The following is a 16,830-nucleotide window of genomic DNA, read 5'->3' as shown; positions in this document are numbered from 1 at the left end:
CATGTTAAATTTCACCCATGGATTCCCCATCATGAAAGATAAATTTTACTTAAAAATTCTTTTGAATAAAACACAAAATGTTTCATTTAACATGAAAATATGTCTATTTGTTTAAGAATAGTTACTAATTTGATATTAAAATGGATTTACTGACCAGGTGAGGTGGCTCATGCCTGTAATCCCAGCACTTTGGGAGGTCAAAGGGGGCAGATCGCTTGAGGTCAGGAGTTTGAGACTAACATGGTGAAACCCTGTCTCTACTGAAAACACAAAAATTAGGCCAGGCTCATGTCTGTAATCCCAGCATTCTGGGAGGCTGAGGCAGGTGGATCACTTAAGGTTAGGAGTTTGAGACCAGCCTGGCCAACATGGCAAAACCTCATCTCTACTAAAAATACAAAAAATTAGCCAGGTGTGATGGCAGGCCCCAGTAATCCCAGCTACTTGAGAGACTGAGGCAGGAGAATCGCTTGAACCAGGAAGGTGGAGGCTGCAGTGAGCCAAGATCATGCCACTGCACTACAGCCTGGGCAACAGAGCAAGACTCCGTCTCCTAAGAAAAAAACACAAAAATTAGCCCAACCTGGTGGTGGAACCTGTAATCCCAGCAACTCAGGAGGCTAAGGCACAAGAATCACTTGAATCTATGAAGTGGGTGCTGAAGTGAGCTGAGATCACACCACTGCACTCCAGCCTGAGTGACAGAGCAAGACTCTGCCTCAAAAAGAAAAACAAAAAAAGACTATATTCACTAATTTAACAGTGTCACCAAGAACATTCATTTTCTGAGGAAAAAAAGAGTGTTTTTTTATTTTTCTTTTTTGAGATGGAGTCACACTCTGTCACCCAGGCTGGAGTGCAGTGGTGCAATCTCAGCTCACTACAGCCTTGGCCTCCTGGGTTCAAGCAATTCTCTTGTCTCAGCTTTCCAAGTAGCTGGGACTACAGGCACATGCTGTCATGCCCAGCTAATTTTTGTATTTTTAGTAGAGATAGGGTCTCTCGCCATGTTGGCCAGGATGATCTTGATCTCTTGACCTCGTGATCCTCCCACCTCAGTCTATTAAAAATGCCAGGATTACAGGCGTGAGCCACCACCCCCAGCCAAAAGTGTTTCTTTTTACTAGGAGTTTCTTCCTACTTGTGTTTTTATTTAAAATTTCTTTTTCCCCACAGTAAACCACATTTAAAAGACCTATTTGTGGGTTTTTTTTTTAAAAAAAATTCTTCCAATATAATACATTTAAAAGTGTGCCTGTTTATATTTTAACAATTTCATGAGGCTTGGCTTTAAAATGCATATATACAATAAAGTTCATAAATACAAATACATACATTAGTCTTATTTTTCAAGCATTAGAAATGCTGGCCTTCAAAGAAGAAATGCAGAACACATTCTCACAATGTACTGATGGACAGATGGTGTGGAGCTTTGGGAGTGTGTGTGAACTGCCAGGGCTCTGAGGTGGCTGTTAGCGGCCCAGGAGATTGTGGGGTGCCTTTGCCTGCTGGCCTGGGGGCTTGTGGGGCGAGGTCTGCTGCCCTGTCACTCCAGAATGATTGTAGGGCTGCAAGTGTACAGGTCTGGGGCAGGAGGTGCTTATAAGGCGTTGTGCTTCTGCTCTTGGTGAGAGCAGAGAGGGGGCTGGCTGGTTCCAGGTGGAAGGGGCTTGCAAAAGTCTGGGAGACCTGGTATTGTAACCATAGTGTTGTACTTTTCCCAAAACAAATTGGCTCAAGATAAAAACGGCTCTCACCCATGAGATAATGCACCCTGGCAAGGGGACAGGATGGCACAAGCACCTTCAGAGAAAGCTAACAAGTGCCATGGGCAGACACCAAGAAAAGTGAGTCAAGTTGATTCATGGGGTTCTCCAGCAGGGAAGACTTCAGAGGCTAAAGACATGTGCCCTGAATCCTCGAGGGCCCCAGGGCTGGGGGCAAAAGGGGCAGAGATGGCAGGGAGGTGTGGCCGAGAGCCCACCCGCACCACGGGCCAAAGGGAAAAGAAAAAGCAGCAGAAGAGAGTGGTGCTGCAGGCAAGGCAAACCAGGGTAGGGCAGGGCAGTGCTGGCACTGTGCACTGCGCATGCTGCCAAGCTTGAGCCCATGCTTTAGAAGGTGCTGGAGAGCCTCGGGGCACAGAGAGGAGCAGGAGCAAAGCTAGCTGTGGCAGGCAGCGGACTTAGGGAAGAGAGAAACAGAAGTGTGGGAGGTGGAATCAACAGGCTGAGTAGCACTGAAAAGATATAGGGATGAGGGAAACTGGAAGACCACCAGAGCTGCACTTCTTTTGGTGTCATACATGAGCCAGCAGAGCTGCTATGAGAACAAAGGAGGATGCTGGCTATTCCACACGGTGCCTGCATGTGGGGCTCACAGGTGGTGATGTGCACAGGTCGCACTCTCATCACTTACTCAGTGGATACAACTAGCAATATTATGCTGATTAGATAACACTTATGTTTCTATTTTGTTTCATTGAGTTTTAAATACTATAACCAAACTTACTACCATGTTTAGGGGAGTTTTACTTTCTAAATCATTAATCAAAGATAAAGACATTCAAGTGTATTATTTTTAGCCTACACATCTTAAGTTCAATAACTACGTGCCAGCAATGGCAAAAGGCCATTTATGTGATTTACTGCACACAGTACTGGGAGAAGGAGAATGAAATGAAAACTCCACAGTCATAGCCCTTGTTTCTAATGGCACCTAAGAAACTCTTGATGTACTCATACAAGTAGCAAGAATTTATCAAAAATAATAAAAATAGTAACAAGTGACCAGTGCACCAAAAGTATAAAACATGAGGATTATGGGTCACCTGACAGCCCAAAATAGAGGAGAGAGAGGAGAAGGTTCAATAAGAGGCTGGCAGACACCAAAAATAAAAACACGCTGAGCACAACCCATGGTACACAGGAAACTTTGCATGAACTTCTGTTGAATGGATGAATCCCTATCCTGTTAAACTTGAGCACACTATATTAGAACTGCCTTCTCTAATTCTTTTGATGATGTGGTAGACTAAGGAAATACTTTTTTGTGCAGAATTTGGAAAAAAAAAAATAGGGAGCCCCTTACCATTTCTTGGTGTACTTTACCTATAACCATAACAGGAAGGATAAACAAAAAAGAACACATTTCTCAATTTAAAATAATTTTAATGACAGGCTGTTACTTACCTGGATCCTCGAGAGAGTGGCATTAAATTATAAAAGTAATAAACTAAGGATAAGATTAAGTTGCAGACAGCATCAGCCTCCTAGAAAAAAAGACATTTTTGAGAAAACATATTTGGTGTTAATAAGTGCCTTTTAAAATTTTAATTAAAAAAATTGTTTCTCAGAAACAAAAAAAATTTGGAAGGGGCTTACCCCAAAAGATTTGGTAAGCCCCTTCCTCTACTCCGCAATGAGATTTAGATGATGCTCAGCTATGTATATATACTCAGATGCTTAATTATATGGATGAAATGATTAAATGTTGGAAAAATAAGGTGACCTTTCAAGGGTAAGGGATATCTGTTCACTGCAGAAGACAGGGAGGGGGCGTGGTGGCAAGAGACTGTCCACCATACCCTGCTGCCTGCAACACCACCACCTCTTGTCCCGGTGGACACCAAGGGAAGAGTCCACAGACCAGCAAAGGGCCGCTAAGTGCAACGTATACACAATTTAATTGTACTTTCATTGCCATGAACTCATCAGAATGCATCATCCAGTTTACATTCAAAAGCTCATTGTAAATGTATGGTTATAAGCAACAACCACGATGAAGGGAAGAATATGGAAGAAAAAGGTGAAGCCCAGCCAGGTCATTTTCACTATGGGCCAACTTTTTTATATCGTGTCAAAGCCCAAAGTTATGATAATGTTGTAGCATAGTACTAAATTATTAATTTATTATCCTCCCCATTACGGTAGTTACTAAAAACAAGAATTTTGGGGCTATAAAAACATTTCAAAAGAAATATTTTTAGGTCAAATTCAATCTGATTTCAAGCATAAGATGTAGAATCTCAACAAAAGGGCAGAGGTTCAAAAAGTTTACAAAAGAATCACAGGACGAACAGAAAAATGAAAAATGGAAACAAAGAGAAACCTACCCCAAATTCTGATGAAAGAATCAATACTTTTCCTTTTGCTGTCAAATCTTTATAAAGTGCATCTATTTCAGCATGATATAATTGTGTCCTTTCTTCTGTGGTTTGAGTTTCCACAGAAAATAATATATTGCCAACTCTGAAAGTACAAAAAAAAGTGTCAAAGGCATGTATTATAAGTTCAAGCAGCCAAATGCAGACAGCTTTTTTAAAAAGCAAATAGCATGCTGATGTGGCACTAAATATATACAAGAATGTACCTTGCCTTTCTAACTATAGACAAGCAAGGCAGGTTTCATAAGAATGCATTATTTCTTCATAAAATATGACAGTTGCCTCCCCTTGAAGTGATTCATTTGCTCACAGTTAAGTCTAACCACATGTACTTATTACACGAGCTTAAGCTAATATATGGGAGAACAATTACACATAGTGAAGAATGCATTTAAATGACCAGTAAATATTTTCTAAGCCACTCCATTAGGATTAAAGGCCAGAAGCAAGAACTGTGTGTAGGAAGAAAGTTCAGGGACTTCACCATTGTTTTGTTTTTTATGCTTTAGCTCCACCGAGGTTCTAGGAAGGACCTAAGTAAGTTTGATACAACGGGCATTTTTTTTTTTTTTTATAATGCCACTAGCAAAGTGTTGCACTTAGTCCTTGGATCCTACAAAGAAATGCCCAGATGCTGCCTTGATTGAGGAATGAAGGGAGAAACCGGGCCACAAATTAGTATTATTATTATTAGAAATGGGATCTTGCTTTATCACCCAGGCTAAAGAGCAGTAGGGTGATCATAGCTCACTGCAGCCTCAAACTCCTGGGCTCAAGTGATCTTCCCACCTCAGCCTCTTGAGTAGCTGGGACTACAGGTATGTACCTGTAGCTATTTTTAAAAATCTGTTGCAGAAGCAGGGTCTCACCATGTTGCCCAGTCTGATATCAAACTCCTGGCCTCAAGCAATCTTCCCAAGTTGGCCTCCCAAAGTGTGGCATGAGCCACCACTTCTGACCAAGGGTCACAAATTATTATAAGACCATGATTCAGGTCATAATGTAGCTCATCAGGAATCAAAGAAAGAATCTAATTTGGACAATACAGAGAAAAGCAGGAATAGTCTCATGGGAGAAGTGGCCTGAATGTGGGTCGGGATGGGAGTGACAGAGACCCAGATGTCGGAAAGCAGAGTGGAATTGGGGAACAAACAGTCCAGTTGGACTAGCAGGCCAGGTTCCAACAGGGAGATGGTCCAGGTAAAGCAGGAAATGTCTGAGGCCACTTTGTGAGAGACCATGAATGCCTGGCTGGGAAGCTGGTTTTGTAGCGACAGGCAATGGCCAGGTACCGAGGGGGGAGAGATTTCTGGAGTTAGGGGAACACCCAGTGAGGTGGAGCTTTAGGAATACTGCTGAAGCTGGTGAAGCAGGAGGCAGGAAATGGGATGCCAGGCAGAGTCTATTCGAGGGGTCAGGAGGCCCAAAGCAAGGGAGGAAGCAAGTGGGGTGAAACAGGCAAGTGAGGAAAGATGTCACACTTCAGGGGGAGAAACTTCATGTACAGTTGACCTTTGAACAGCATAGGTTCCGACTGCATGGATCCACTTATATGAGAATTTTCTTCTGCCTCTGCCACCCCTGAGACAGCAAGACCAACCCCTCCTTTTCCTCCTCAGCCTACTCAATGTGAAGATAATGAGGAGAAGACCTTTATGATGATGCATTTCTACTTAACACATGGTTAGGTATATTTTCCTTATGACTTTAAAAAATTTTAATTTAATTAAATTAATTAATTTCTTTCTTTTTTTTTTTGAGACAGAGTTTTGCTCGTTACCCAGGCTGGAGTGCAATGGCGCGATCTCGGCTCACCGCAACCTCCGCCTCCTGGGTTCAGCAGGCAATTCTCCTGCCTCAGCCTCCTGAGTAGCTGGGATTACAGGCATGTGCCACCATACCCAGCTAATTTTTTGTATTTTTAGTAGAGACGGGGTTTCACCATGTTGACCAGGATGGTCTCGATCTGTTGACCTTGTGATCCACCCGCCTCAGCCTCCCAAAGTGCTGGGATTACAGCTTTATTTCTAACTTTATTTATTATACTTTAAGTTCTGGGGTACTTGTGCAGATTGTACAGGTTTGTTACATAGGTAAACATGTGCCATGTTGATGGTTTGCTGCATCCATCACCCTGTCATCTACATTAGGTACTTCTCCTAATGCTATCCCTTCCCAATCCTCCCACACCCTGCTATTCTTTCCCTAGGCCCCCACTCCTCAGGCCCTGGTGTGTGATGTTCCCCTCCCTGTGTCCTTGTATTCTCATTGTTCAACACCCACTTGTGAGTGAGAACATGCAGTGTTTGGTTTTCTGTTCTTTTGTCAGTTTTCCGAGAATGATAGTTTCCAGTTTGTTCCATGTCCCTGCAAAGGACATGAATTCATCCTTTTTTATGGCTGTATAATATTCCATGGTATATATGTGCCACATTTTCTTTATCCAGTCTATCATTGATGGGCATTTGGGTTGGTTCCCAGTCTTTGCTATTTTGAACAGTGTCACAATAAACATACATGTGCATGTGTCTTTGTAATAGAATGATTTATAATCCTCTGGGTATATACCCAGTAATGCGATTGCTGTGTCAAATGGTATTTCTATTTCTCTTCCACAATGGTTGAATTAATTTACACTCCCACCAACAGTGTAAAAGTATTCCTATTTCTCCACATCCTCTCTAGCATCTGTTGTCTCCAGATTTAATGATCGCCATTCTAACTGGCGTGAGGTATTATCACAATGTGGTTTTGATTTGCATTACTCTAATGACCAGTGATGATGAGCTTTTTTCATATTTTTGTTGGCTGTATAAATGTCTTCTTTTGAAAAGTGTCTATTTTGTCACTTTGCTCACTTTTTGATGGGTTTTTTTTTTTTGTAATTAAGTTCTCCGTAGATTCTGGATATTAGCCCTTTGTCAAATGGGTAGATCGCAAAATTTTTTTCCCATTCTGTTGGTTGCTGGTTCACTCTACTGATAGTTTCTTTTGCTGTGCAGAAGCTCTTAAGTTTAATTAGATCCCATTTGTCTATTTTGGTTTTTGCTGCCATTGCTTTTGGTGTTTTAGTCATGAAGTCCTTGCCCATGCCTATGTCCTGAATGGTATTGCCTAGGTTTTCTTCGAGTTTTTATGGTGTTAGGCCTCATGTTTAAATCTTTAATCCATCTGGAGTTAATTTTTGTATAAGGTATAAGGAAGGGATCCAGTTTCAGCTTTCTGCATATGGCTAGCCAGTTTTCCCAACGCCATTTATTAAATAGGGAATCCTTTCCCCATTGCTTGTTTTTGTCAGGTTTGTCAAAGATGAGATGGTTGGTTGTGTGGCATTCTTTGATTTTCTTAATAACACTTTCTTTTCCCTAGCCTACTTCACTGTAAGAATACAAAACATAATACATATAACATACAAAATATGTGTTAATCAACTGTTTATGTTTTTGGTAAGGCTTCTGGTCAACAGTAGGCTACCAATTAAGCTTTGAGGGAGTCAAAGGTTGTATGCAAATTTTTGCCTGGTAGGAATGGGAAGGTCAGTCCCCCTAACCCCTCAGTTATTCAAAGATCAACTGTACTTATTTAGTAATTAAATTTCTGCTTGAGAATCTGATCTGAGGATACACACCATGGATGTGTGAAAAGGTAGGGGAACATTTTTGACATCAAATAGCACGCCCTGCAATCAGGGGAAAATGATCTTTATTGGGAACATACTTTGATAAGAAGCTTACGGTAGAGATGAAGACTTCAAAGATATGGAAAAGCCCCAAAATCTGGAAGTTGCTGAACTGCTGTTTACTCATGAAGGCCTGTTTAAGTTTTGACATGGAACTTGAAGAAGTGGCTCCCTGTAGTTTAGAGGAAAAGCACCTGAGAAAGCCAGAGCCCAAGAGGCAGAGGGGCGGAGAATGTGAGTCACAGCTTCACTGCTGTGGAAACCAGGGGGAGGGCATGGCACTTCTCAAGGCTATGCACCTGAAGATGGGTATGGGTGTGTGTGGGTGTCTACACAGCTCAAGGCAATTCTACCCACAATTCAAGGAATATGGAGCCTGACAGACAAAGCTTGGATTTCAGATGTAAATACAACTAGAATTAATAAAAATGTTCACTGCCATGCTATTTATAGAGTAAAACAATGAGAAACATCCTAAATGGTCAATAACAAAAAGATCAGTCAGAGAAATTCTACATCTATACATCTATACAATGGAATATTATACAGTTACTAAAAATACGTTTAAGATTGGAGAAATGATCATGATAATGTAATGGTAAGGGTAGAAAATAAACAGGTTAAAAAACAGTAAGTACAGTATAACCTCAGTTTTTAAAGAAAGTAACTTGATTTTTATTTTGTTAATTTTGCTTATCTGTATATTCTAAATTTTCTATAACATTATACTACTCATTAATAATTAAATTTAATATGTATATTTAAATCTACAATGGACTTCATTCCTCATCTTTTTTCATTTTACTAGTAAAAGGCTCCCTCGCCCCGCAAGGAACTTCAAGAACCTAGAAATGTCTTCCACAAACTATATCAGACTTAGTACCTCTAAAGTCCTTAGATTTAGACAGTCAGAAAATGTATCTGCTGGTGTAATACTTTAGGTGTCACATTTTAAAAAATAACTGGTTATAACTGCTCACTGGACCTTGATCGTTTTCTTTTTTTTTTTTTTGAGATGGAGTCTCACTCCATCGCCCAGGCTGGAGTGCAGTGGCGTGATCTTGGCTCACTGCAGCCTTCACCTCCCAAGTTCAAGCCATTCTCTGCTTCAGCCTCCCAAGTAGCTGGGATTACAGGTGCCCGCCACCATGCCTGGCTAATTTTTATATTTTTTAGTAGAGACCAGTTTCACCATGTTGGCCAGAATGGTCTCAATCTCTCAACCTCGTGATCATGACCCGCCCACCTCAGCCTCCCAAAGTGCTAGGATTATAGGCGTGAGCCACCACGCACAGCCAATACTTTTCACTTCAGGATGGAGCAAAAGTTCAGTGCAACAAAACTCTACGGCGACAAGCACAGGCACCCTTCCTGCCTCCAGTCTCTAGTCTACATGCACATTAAGAAGCATACACACTTGTCTCCTGTAATCGTGATTGTGAATCCATCGTACTCCTTCCCTTGGTCTTTAAGGCTGGGAACTTTTGTGTTCACGGTGAACCCATCCTTCGTTTTAGTATTAAACTGCTTTCAGGGAAAAAGAAAATTCACGTTACTAGTGTTTACTTCACTGTAAACCCCGACTGCAACTCTGTAGTGCTGGTTCTTCCTTACATGCTTTTAAGAAGGGCCAAGGAGGTCATCTGATACAAGAGATGGTGTCCTGGCAATTAGTGGCCAAGGACATCTCTGCTTGTCCTCAGGCCCCAACAGAACCCAGGTTACACTCCCCACAGCTCCTACCTGAGATCAGCGAAGAACCTCAGCACCAAAAGCTCACAGGCTCTCTTCGTCAACAAGGGGCACTACTCACTTCTAAGAGCTCCCTTTCAATGTTTTCTCATGCCCGTCTTAGTAGGCAGCAACTTTGAATATTGGCAGAATAGTTGTACCCAACATCCCATAATTCAAAAATGCAACTTATGTTCATACTAGTGCTCAGAGCAGAGCCTGATTTTTCTGAGAAGTACCCAAAATTATATCCACTAACTGGAGAACTTCATTCACACCCACAACCACACCCACACCCCCCCACACACATACACCCAACTCTGCGGACCACAGAGAAGTCGGTTAAGTTAACGGAATTACTTGGAGCTAAGAATGGCTCTTGGGGTAAAAAATGCATGAACACAGTTTCAGACGTTAGCTTTCTGTTTAAAATATTTAGGACAAACCTCCGATGGCAATATATAGGTTTTATAAAACGACCTCCAAATTCAGTTAACTTAATATTGCCTTTTTTTTTTTAACTGATGAACTGGAAGTTAAGATAACCAACAGTAAAATAAAAGACAGTTATGGTTCATGAACGAAGAGCTTGTTTAGAAACAGAAAGATGCAGCAGGTGTCACTAGCTGCCCAGAAGGCAAAGGATGAGTGGCACAGGCCATCAGGGCCACAGCAGGCACTGAACAGGCAAGCATCTTTTACACAAAACAAAGAAAACACCTTCGGGAGAAGAAATGCACGAATACACCATGTGACAATTCTCATCTAATCCTCACGACACACTGATAACACTAGGTATGGTCTCAATCTTACAGATGAGAAACAAAGTCTGGCTGAGTTCCAGCCAGTGGGAAAGCCACAAAGTAAGAACGTGGGCCCAAGGCCTTGGTGAATTCCAGTCCACGTTACTTGCTAATAAACCACCTCTAGGGGAGCACTGATACAGCGTTAACTTGGTTTTTCATCAATAGCACCGTTGTGCCTTTCAGTTGAAGCAAACCCAGTACATTTCAACAAGTACTTTAAACATTCAAATATCCTGCTGTATATTCCGCTGTGTGTGCCTTGCAAAGTACCAATATATCCACAATCCTGTGTAAAGGCTTGATGTATAATGCTGAAGTGGAATGTCATCCCACCACTGAGAACAAACATCTTCCAGACAACAGTTGGTGACTTCGCACTGAGAGGCAGCACTGAGGTTGGTGATGCCGCATCTCAGGCTGCATGCTAAGCGACTACAGTCCTGTAGCCCTCTCGGCTTTTCTTCTTAAAGACACATAAGGCATTAAAATCACCCTAAGCTGATTTTGTATTCTGCCTAAGACCACAGGACATCTAAATGCCTAACTAGAATACCCACAGGAATGTGCTGAAGAACCCTCACACAACACTGAGTGAGGTTTCCTTTCTACATGTACATCTCAGAATGGTGAAGTCATTCTGACCCTGGGGGGCACCGGGGGAATTTATGGGAGACTGATTATAACAGGGATTGAATATTTGGGAGCCAGGATTACTACATGTCCCACAGTATGGGGGATTGTCACATATTATGTATGACTTTCTAGTGTCCCACTGGATTTTCATGTAGATGAAGAACATGTTTATCATTTAATCAATATGTGAGCCTGGAAAGAGACTCTGTTTTGCACTTAAACACTATTTATTATATAGTTTTCATACACACTGAATTTGCCAGGAATGCAAATGGCACATACATTGAGTAAGGAGTGTACTATGTATAGCTTGGAACTTTACTAAGCGTGATTTACCATTTCAGAAAACCACATCACCAATGACAATGTAGCTCACCAAATAACACAGAGATATGGGGCTGTACTTGTAACTGTCACATTCACCATGATTTTACGTGTAGGTGTGAAGCACTGGCTACTGCTTTCTGGCTTCTTGAGAAGGAATGCCCAAATCTCCACAGACTGAGATACACTGTGTGGACTGAGATACTGAGATGACTTTGCATAGACATTGTGAGTGGGTAAGGCATATTCTCTATGAAGTTCATCCTAGCGCAATAAAGGACTCAGTAAAAGGGGCATCTGAACATGCTTACTGGGTCAATGCAGTGGGTTTGAGAAGGTTGTGGGCCACTGTATTAGTGCATCAGACCCTCACAATGAACTCCCTGAGGTAGGTCAGGCCAGAATTATTGCTCTTCAGCAGACAAAAGCCTGGAACAATTATAAAATAGGCTCAAACACACCCAGCCAGGCAGATGTGGGGCCAGGTTCAGATGCTCAGCTCTGTTCACGACATGCTACTTTCTCGTTATTCCTTAGAAATGGATATTACTTTGCTTATTCATACAAATTTCCTAAATTTTGTATGAATTAATCTCATCTACTATAGCTGCAAGAAAACCATGTACTCAAGTTTCACATTAGTGTTCAAACCACTAATTGGAAAAGCAATTCTAACTGCTGTTGGCACATTTTTGGGGTAGTTTTACTCCTAGGTGGAGGAAAGATTCATACAGTTATAATTTCTTAATGGATTATATTTTAATCAAATAATTTCTGTCCCTTGTAGCATCCTTCCCATTCAATTCAAATGTTTCCAATACTGACATTGCCTCACATACTTTTCTTCTCATTAGCATTTGCCTGGTATATCTGGATCACACAATCATACTTTTGTATCTAGCTTTTTTTTTTTTTAGGAAATAGGGTCTCTGTCACTCAGTGTGGGCAAGAGAGTAAGACCCTGTCTCAAAAAAAAAAAAGAACAGAAATTTATTCTGGAAATTGAGAAGTCCAACACCAAGGTGCTAGCGTCTGAGGTGAGCCTTCTTTTTTTTTCTTTTTGAGATGGAGTTTCGCTCTTGTTACCCAGGCTGGAGTGCAATGGCGCGATCTCGGCTCACCGCAACCTCCGCCCCCTGGGTTCAGGCAATTCTCCTGCCTCAGCCTCCCAAGTAGCTGGGATTACAGGCACGCGCCACCATGCCCAGCTAATTTTTTGTATTTTTAGTAGAGACGGGGTTTCACCATGTTGACCAGGATGGTCTCGATCTCTTAACCTTGTGATCCACCTGCCTCGGCCTCCCAAAGTGCTGGGATTACAGGCTTGAGCCACCACGCCCGGCCTAGGTGAGCCTTCTTACTGCTGCCTCCCATGATGGAAGGTAGAAGGGCAAGAGAGCCCACTCTCTGAAGCCCTTTTTATAACTGCATTAATTCACTCGTGAGGGCTCTGCCATTAAACACCTCCCATTAGGCTCTACTGCCCAACATGTGTGCATGGAGGATTCCATTTCCCACACATTAATTTTGGGGGGAACACATTCAAACTGTGGCATTTACTTCTCTAATACTCAGAGAGTATAGGGTATTTTGCCTTCCTTTATGGGTACTGAGTTTTCACAGGTAGTCAATCACTAACTGACCCATTTAATCCTTTTAGACTTAGTTTTATTCTTTGTTAGGTTTAGAAATTGTTCTTAGTCCCAGCTTGTGGGCCTTACTGTAGAGTGTGGTCTTGCTTTTCCACCGTGTCCTTCTTCAGGTCTTAACCAAATGCCCGAGGTGTTCACAGGATCCATCCACACTGGCAAGATCGGAACTTCAATGTCTCCTCAGCACATAAACCTTGGGTATCTCTGCTCAGCTCTTTTCCCCAAAGCAGCGACTCTCTGCTGAGTCTCTCACAGTCTTTCATTGCATGTTCATGACCAAGGTCTCAGTCAAGGATGAAAAGGACCCTGGGCACTCCACGGCCTCCTTCTCTTCTGTACTCTGCTCTGCAAATTCCAGCCACGTTGGGAGACCCAAACTCCACTCCCTACCTGCTTAGCTTAGCAAGACCACTGTACTCTGCTTGGGCTCCACATTACTGTACAGTGGTCTAATAAATACTCCCAGTAGAAAACTGGGGTGACAGTGGGATCACAGTCTTGTAATTAGCCAATGCCTGAAAAGAACTGACTTCCATTTTGTCCAGTTTTATAACTGCAATTGGGTAAAAGGGCAGCTGAGTACCAGTTACTCAGCTGTGTAACTAGTATTCAGCTGCAGCCAGAAGCAGAATTCAATTATATGTATTTTTAAGCCATCCTGTTTCTATAGTAACTGCTTCCTCACAAGCTGATTTTTCTGTTTGAGTCTGATGCCTATATTTTCCTTTATTTTGGTTATTATTCAGAACGTGTTCACACTGGTGATTTCAAACAGGATTTAATAATTCTGAGTTCTTTTTTAACAGTGCTGTTGGTTTTCTTTTCCTCTAAAAACGTCTACTGCGATTTTGATGATAAAGTTACCTTCATAATCGGAAGAAGGTCTTCTACTTTGTGTACCTTTTCCAGGGCTTCTCGAACTTCCAGCAGTCCTTTAGGATTATTAGCTCTTAAAGAGACACAGAGAGAGATGGAAACTGAGATTAATGCAAAAATGTCATAATTATCATGCTATTATCTTTAATTTAAATGAATTGACCTTGATTTTGAGTAGCTCAGTATTAAAAATGGTAGACCACAAATAAAGTTTCTAAATAATGGGATGGTTCAATTCTAATGAGTTTTGGGCTGCAGATGAGAATTAAAGAAACAGCAGCATATGAGAATTAAGGAAACATCTAGAAGGCAAAACAGGAAAAAGCAGAACGGATCAACAGCCAGTGTTTGTGCAAACATGTCTGGTTATGAGTTTGATTCTTAACCCTTGATTTTCCTATTCCAACTCTGAAATTAGATGCAGATGTTTTGTTTTGTTTTGTTTCCTTTCTAAAGCTGCTCAAATGAAAGTATTCTGCTGGGTTTTTCCACCAATTTTATCTTTACTTGGTGATATTTAAGTATTCAGAATTTTTTTCCCCTAGTGTTCCACTCATTGTTTTGTCTACACCATCCTGCCTTTCAAGTGAGGGAGAGTAAGTATTAAAGCTGAAATCCCTAATAGATAAATCCAAAGAAACACCCTACTCTATAGAAGAAAGAAACTAGAAAAGTCACAATAGTGCATGTAAAGTCAAAAACACTTCAGTTGAGGTCTATGGATTTTGTAAAGTTATTAAAAAGAAAGTCAATATGAAAGTCTTTATGATTCTAACACTATGAAAAATTTCACAGACCTTGTTTAGCCTGTGAGCAGGCTTAGTTCTCAAGTTTCAAAAATATAACAAATATAAAATACATGAAATCAACTCATTACTAAGGAGAAAATTAAAGGCTTACCCATGATAAACAAGAATCCTATCTTTAATAAAATGAAGTATTTTCTCAAAATATTCCAGGTATCTCATGTTGATCACCTGACCCCTATAAGGCAAAAATAATAAAATTAAGAATATTTTTACAGAAGAATATGCTCAAGCCAACATCTAATTTCAAAGTTAATTAAAAAAAAATAATAAGAAGCTATGAGAATAATGTAGAAAAAAATTCCAGGAAATTTGCTTGTTGATAGTCAATGAATGGAGAAGTAAAGCGCCATCTTGACCTCCTGCCAGCTCACAGGGCCCACCCTGGCCAGAGAGGGCGTCAAACTCGGAGCCAGATAAGCCACAACGGGAAGAAAAATCCCAGCACTGAAGTGAGGTTCAGACTTCCATACCAACGTCCTCAGACGGCCCCCATCACTTGTGGGCAGTATGCCGTCTCCCTGCCCTCAGTTCTCCCAACAGCATTATCTAACACCCTGTCTTGCTCTCTTGCTCACTAACAATCTCCTTTCCTCTACCCACTCTGAATATTATTTTCCTCATATTTCTGTCCCTTCGGATCTTTTTCTTTTAAACTCTCTCCCAGAATTCCATGTTCGGCCAACATGCTGAGTCACATGACATAACTGACTGCTCCTGGGACATCACTCCCTCCTGGGTTCCCACCAGGCATGCCAAACCTCAAAGGTAACTGTCAAATAATAATTCTCTCCTGCTCCCTACACTTCTCCCAGCCTCCCCACTAAATGCATCCACCTACTTTTCATTCTGGTGCTCTCTGGCCTAATGGGACAACCTTGTATCTGAGAGGGAAGGTGGCCTTCCTCTAACTCCATGCCCTCTCCCACTGCAGCCCACCACCAATGCTCCTGATTCTACCTTCTGAAAGTCTAGCTCTCCCTCTCCAACTCACTACCACACGGCTTTTGAGACCTTTGCACATGTTCACCTGAAAAACTACACAATTTTCCAACTTCCTCCCTTGCCTCCAAGGTTCCTACCTCCTCTACAATCTATTTCACCATCTGCTGCCATGGTGATCATCCCAATGTGCAAATCTGTTCCTGTTACTTCTCTGCTTATAATTCCTGAATGGCTCACCAGTGTCTTCAGGGGGAAAACATCCTTAGCTTAGACTATAAAATTATTTATGTTCTGACTTCTGCCTATCTTTCTAGCCTCAATTCCTGATACTCTCTTAATTACAAACTCACCACCAGGCATAATGAGTTAGTCACAGTTTCCTGACCATGCCTAACTCATCCATGGGTCCATGTTAATCACCCTACCTCTCTCTGATTTCCATTTTTCCAAATAGCTCTGGTAGCACCAGAAGGCTGAATCAGGCACCCCTTCTCCAGGTTCTCATGGCATCCCGTGCATGTGATCACCTCACTCCTAACACACTGCAGGTGGAGTTGTATCTCCATTCTGTATCCCCATCACACAGCACAGCACACTGGCGGATCCACAGCAACCTTCAATTAAACTCAGTTGCTTGAGTCTACCTATCCATGCCACAAATTATTCCATGAGAAATAAGAATATACTAGTCATAAGGTGAAAATAAATTTGTTTTCCAGAAATTAAAAAAAATGTACATGTAAATTATATTTCCATTACAACCCAAACTTAAATGTCAAAGGGGTACAGAATGATAGTTTCTTAATTCAGCTTCCTGGAACTAGAAGCATTTTAGAAGTGACACAACTACCGTATTTATAAATTTTATCTAAAATTAAATTCATTAAAAGATGGGCTGATAATATAGGTTCCCTTGAAACTGATATTCTTTAATATTTGTTCATCATTTATTTAGAAGGCAGCTAGGCACATACAGAAAGGGTAAAGAGGTGAGCATTTCACCCATGTCCCCAGCTAGCAGAGCCTCTGGACAAAACAGAAGTTTTACAGCCAACCTGACTTGCCCTCCCCAGATGGCAGCTTAGTTACCAGGTAGTGTTATTTATCCAAGCCCTTTGTGTGTTGGAGTGGGACAGGGAGCCTTTCCTCCACCATGAGAGACTTGTCAAATAATTTATTTGAGCTATATACTATTAACAGAATATTATGGTAA

General features: G+C 41.4%; 1 protein-coding gene across 10 annotated transcripts in view; it reads right to left on the bottom strand.

The window, feature by feature from the left end:
- TTC13 (tetratricopeptide repeat domain 13) overlaps positions 1 to 16,830 on the bottom strand; it is a 75,831-nt gene that overhangs the window by 3,210 nt on the left and 55,791 nt on the right. For 5 of the 10 annotated variants that reach the window (XM_035281316.3, XM_035281319.3, XM_035281321.3 and 2 more), the window contains 5 exons: positions 14,767 to 14,850; positions 13,855 to 13,939; positions 9,262 to 9,371; positions 4,115 to 4,250; positions 3,192 to 3,271 (listed from right to left, as the gene is read on the bottom strand). In XM_035281316.3, the coding sequence (XP_035137207.2) occupies positions 3,192 to 3,271; positions 4,115 to 4,250; positions 9,262 to 9,371; positions 13,855 to 13,939; positions 14,767 to 14,850 (495 nt within the window). The remainder of the gene's footprint in view (positions 1 to 3,191; positions 3,272 to 4,114; positions 4,251 to 9,261; positions 9,372 to 13,854; positions 13,940 to 14,766; positions 14,851 to 16,830) is intronic. The other 5 variants (XM_035281318.3, XM_035281320.3, XM_035281322.3 and 2 more) reach the window with 1 other exon arrangement.

The sequence above is a fragment of the Callithrix jacchus genome, chromosome 19 (genome assembly GCF_049354715.1).
Source record: "Callithrix jacchus isolate 240 chromosome 19, calJac240_pri, whole genome shotgun sequence".
Taxonomy (NCBI): Eukaryota; Metazoa; Chordata; class Mammalia; order Primates; family Cebidae; genus Callithrix; species Callithrix jacchus.
This window is presented reverse-complemented; position numbering and strand designations above follow the sequence as displayed.